Source organism: Primulina tabacum, chromosome 12 (genome assembly GCF_025594145.1).
Source record: "Primulina tabacum isolate GXHZ01 chromosome 12, ASM2559414v2, whole genome shotgun sequence".
NCBI classification, from domain to species: Eukaryota; Viridiplantae; Streptophyta; class Magnoliopsida; order Lamiales; family Gesneriaceae; genus Primulina; species Primulina tabacum.
This window is the reverse complement of record NC_134561.1, coordinates 34,357,874-34,360,759: the sequence shown is the minus strand read 5'-3', so window position 1 is coordinate 34,360,759 and position 2,886 is coordinate 34,357,874. Positions and strand designations below refer to the sequence as shown.

General features: G+C 39.1%; 1 protein-coding gene across 1 annotated transcript; it reads left to right on the top strand.

The window, feature by feature from the left end:
• Nucleotides 1-219: 219 nt before the first annotated feature.
• On the top strand, nt 220-2,209 carry LOC142520909 (strychnine-11-hydroxylase-like). Its single transcript, XM_075624065.1, has 2 exons — nt 220-1,227; nt 1,394-2,209. Exons 1-2 carry the CDS (start codon nt 325-327, stop codon nt 2,015-2,017), a joined length of 1,527 nt encoding a protein of 508 aa, XP_075480180.1. The 5' UTR covers nt 220-324; the 3' UTR covers nt 2,018-2,209.
• Nucleotides 2,210-2,886: the final 677 nt, after the last annotated feature.

Below are 2,886 nucleotides of genomic sequence, written 5' to 3'. Positions count from 1 at the left end.
AAATTACTTTATAAGAGCTTACAATCATATCTCATATCTCATAGCAACTTAGATTAATCATTTTCGTAAAGCGATCATGGATACGAAATAATTTCTATAAAGATTTATTCTGCAATTGCGTAGATGTGGGCCTGGAATATTTATGATGATAAATTATTGACAACATCGGTTATTTAGACGTTCAAAATTATGGCATTTTATTCAAAAAAGACTTTTTGGAGAGATAGGGACGGCAGTCAAGTTGCACCTCACCTATCCACAAGATGTATATAAAATATGAACAAATTGTAGATATCTCACCCAATCTACAGCCTTCGGAAAATAATGAGTTCTGAGATTTTCTGGATACTCTTTCTCAGTTTGATCGCACCTTTACTCTTGTTCTTACTTGTGAAAAAGGGAAGAACAGGGGGTTTCGGTACAAGAAAGCTCCCTCTTGGCCCTAAAAAGCTCCCACTGATAGGAAATCTTCATCAGCTTGGAAGGTTATCTCATCGATCACTTCACGAGTTGTCCAGAACACATGGAGATCTCATGCTCTTGCATCTGGGGTCCGTGAGGACGTTGGTAGTGTCATCAGCCGACATGGCTCGAGAAATCTTTAAATCACATGATCTTGCTTTTTCGGGCAGGCCCTCATTGTATATAGCCAAGAAACTTGCTTACAATTCATCCAATATTTCTTTAGCACCATACGGGGAATATTGGAGAGAACTGAGAAAGATCGCGGTTTTGGAACTGTTGACGGCGAAAAGGGTCCAATCTTTTGGTAAAATACGGGACGAAGAGGTGGCTCTCATGATTCATCGTGTATCTGAACATGGGAGGAATCCTGTAGATTTGAGTTCGTTGATATTTTCACTGTCGAATAATGTAGTCTGTCGCGCGGCCTTTGGAACGATGAGCACTGATGATCGTGAGAATTTGGACGGAATGAATAAGTTCCAGCAGATTCTTCTTGACGTGCAGCATTTGGCTGGAGAATTTAATGTTGCGGATTTTTTTCCATGGCTGGCTTGGATTAACAAGTTTAATGGTGTGGACCGGAAGATCGACATGAATTTTCTGGACATAGACACCTTTTTCGACAAAGTTATTGAAGAACATCGTGACCCCAACAGGGCTAAACCTGATCACGAAGACATTATCGACGTGTTGCTTCGAATTCAGAAGGACCCCAATCAAGAAATCACGCTGAAAGATGAACATGTCAAGGGTGTTCTCGGGGTTTGTATTTTTTTCCTTAAAAGTTTCCATTTAATTGTCTCTTCATATTTTCACCAAACTAATTAAACGACCTATATTTGTTCTAATCGGACGCCTATTGAAAGAATTGTTGATATTAGCTTCAAGTAAAGATAACATTTCAAAGTTATCCAATGAACATTTGCAGGATATATTTGCTGCTGGAACTGATACCTCATCTGCATCAATTGAATGGACAATGGCGGAGCTCATGAGAAGCCCTCAAGTCAAAGAAAAAGCTCAGCAAGAAGTGAGAAAAGCTTGCAAAGGAAAGGTTAAAGTAGAAGAAAACGATCTCCAAAGACTAAATTATCTAAAATTAGTCATCAAAGAGTCATTAAGACTCCATCCACCCGCCCCGTTAATGGTCCCTAGAGAAACCACCGAGAACTGCACCATTGACAACAAATACGAAGTCCCCGCAAAGACACGAGTCATTTTCAATGCAACAGCAATTGGAACGGATCCGAAATACTGGGAAAACCCTGAAAAATTCGATCCAGAAAGATTTTGTAATAGAGACATCGATTTCCGTGGACAGCATTTTGAACTGTTGCCGTTCGGTGCTGGCAGAAGGGGTTGCCCTGGAATCAACTTTGCCATTTCCTTGGTAGAACTCGCGCTCGCGAATCTCTTATTTTTCTTCGATTGGGAGCTCCCGCATGGAATGTCACCACGAGAGCTTGATATGGAAGAAGCACTTGGGATCACAATGCATAAGAAAATCCCACTTTGTCTCGTAGCTTCGCCACCAAAACAAGATAATCACTGAATATGAATACATATGGAATTCAAGTTATCAAGGCATCATGATGCCACTCATTCTATTAGCTAACCAATAATTTGTACGTGATGTTCTTCGTCATTTTTCTGGCGTTTCCCATCATGAACTAATAAGTGCTTATGATCTTGTGTAACTTGTGTTTGAACCTTAAGACATATTATAATGATCCCGGTTCCGTCCTTGAATTTTTCGTCGGTTCTTTTGATTGTAATTTCTACTCTTCCACCTTTAGCAAGTGCTATATGAACTCTACGATGTATACTTCTCTTCTAAATTACTATCTCGCGGTTTCATTTATATAGGTATGTTTTTTTTTGTTCTTACTATTATACACATATTAACTAAGCATTAGAAAACGCACAACCATTTTTTCAATGGATTAAACAGTTATAAAAGATAACTGCATACATATCTATGTGAAATCTCGATATTAGCTTGCCGCTTTACCAAAAGCTATAGCTAGTGGTAATGGTGCAACTCAAATCTTTTAAACCGCACAACAGCTCAAGCATCACGATTCGATCGCTCTACCAAGCAGGGACAATTATTGCACCCAACAATCTTACTCCCAATAATTGCACTCCTTGCAATCAATGGGAATCGAACCCGTGACCTTGGCTCTGATACCAATTGTAGGACCGAACACTTACCGCTTTAACAAAAGCTATAGCTAGTAGTAATGGTGCAACTCAAATCTTTTAAACCGCGTAACAGCTCAAGCACCACGGTTCGATCGCTCTACCAAGCAAAGACAATTATTGCACCCAACCGTCTATATAATTTGAAGGTGAAAATCATAAAGCAAGAACAAAAAATGAATTGTTAATTGATACATATTAGCACAATTTTATATATGT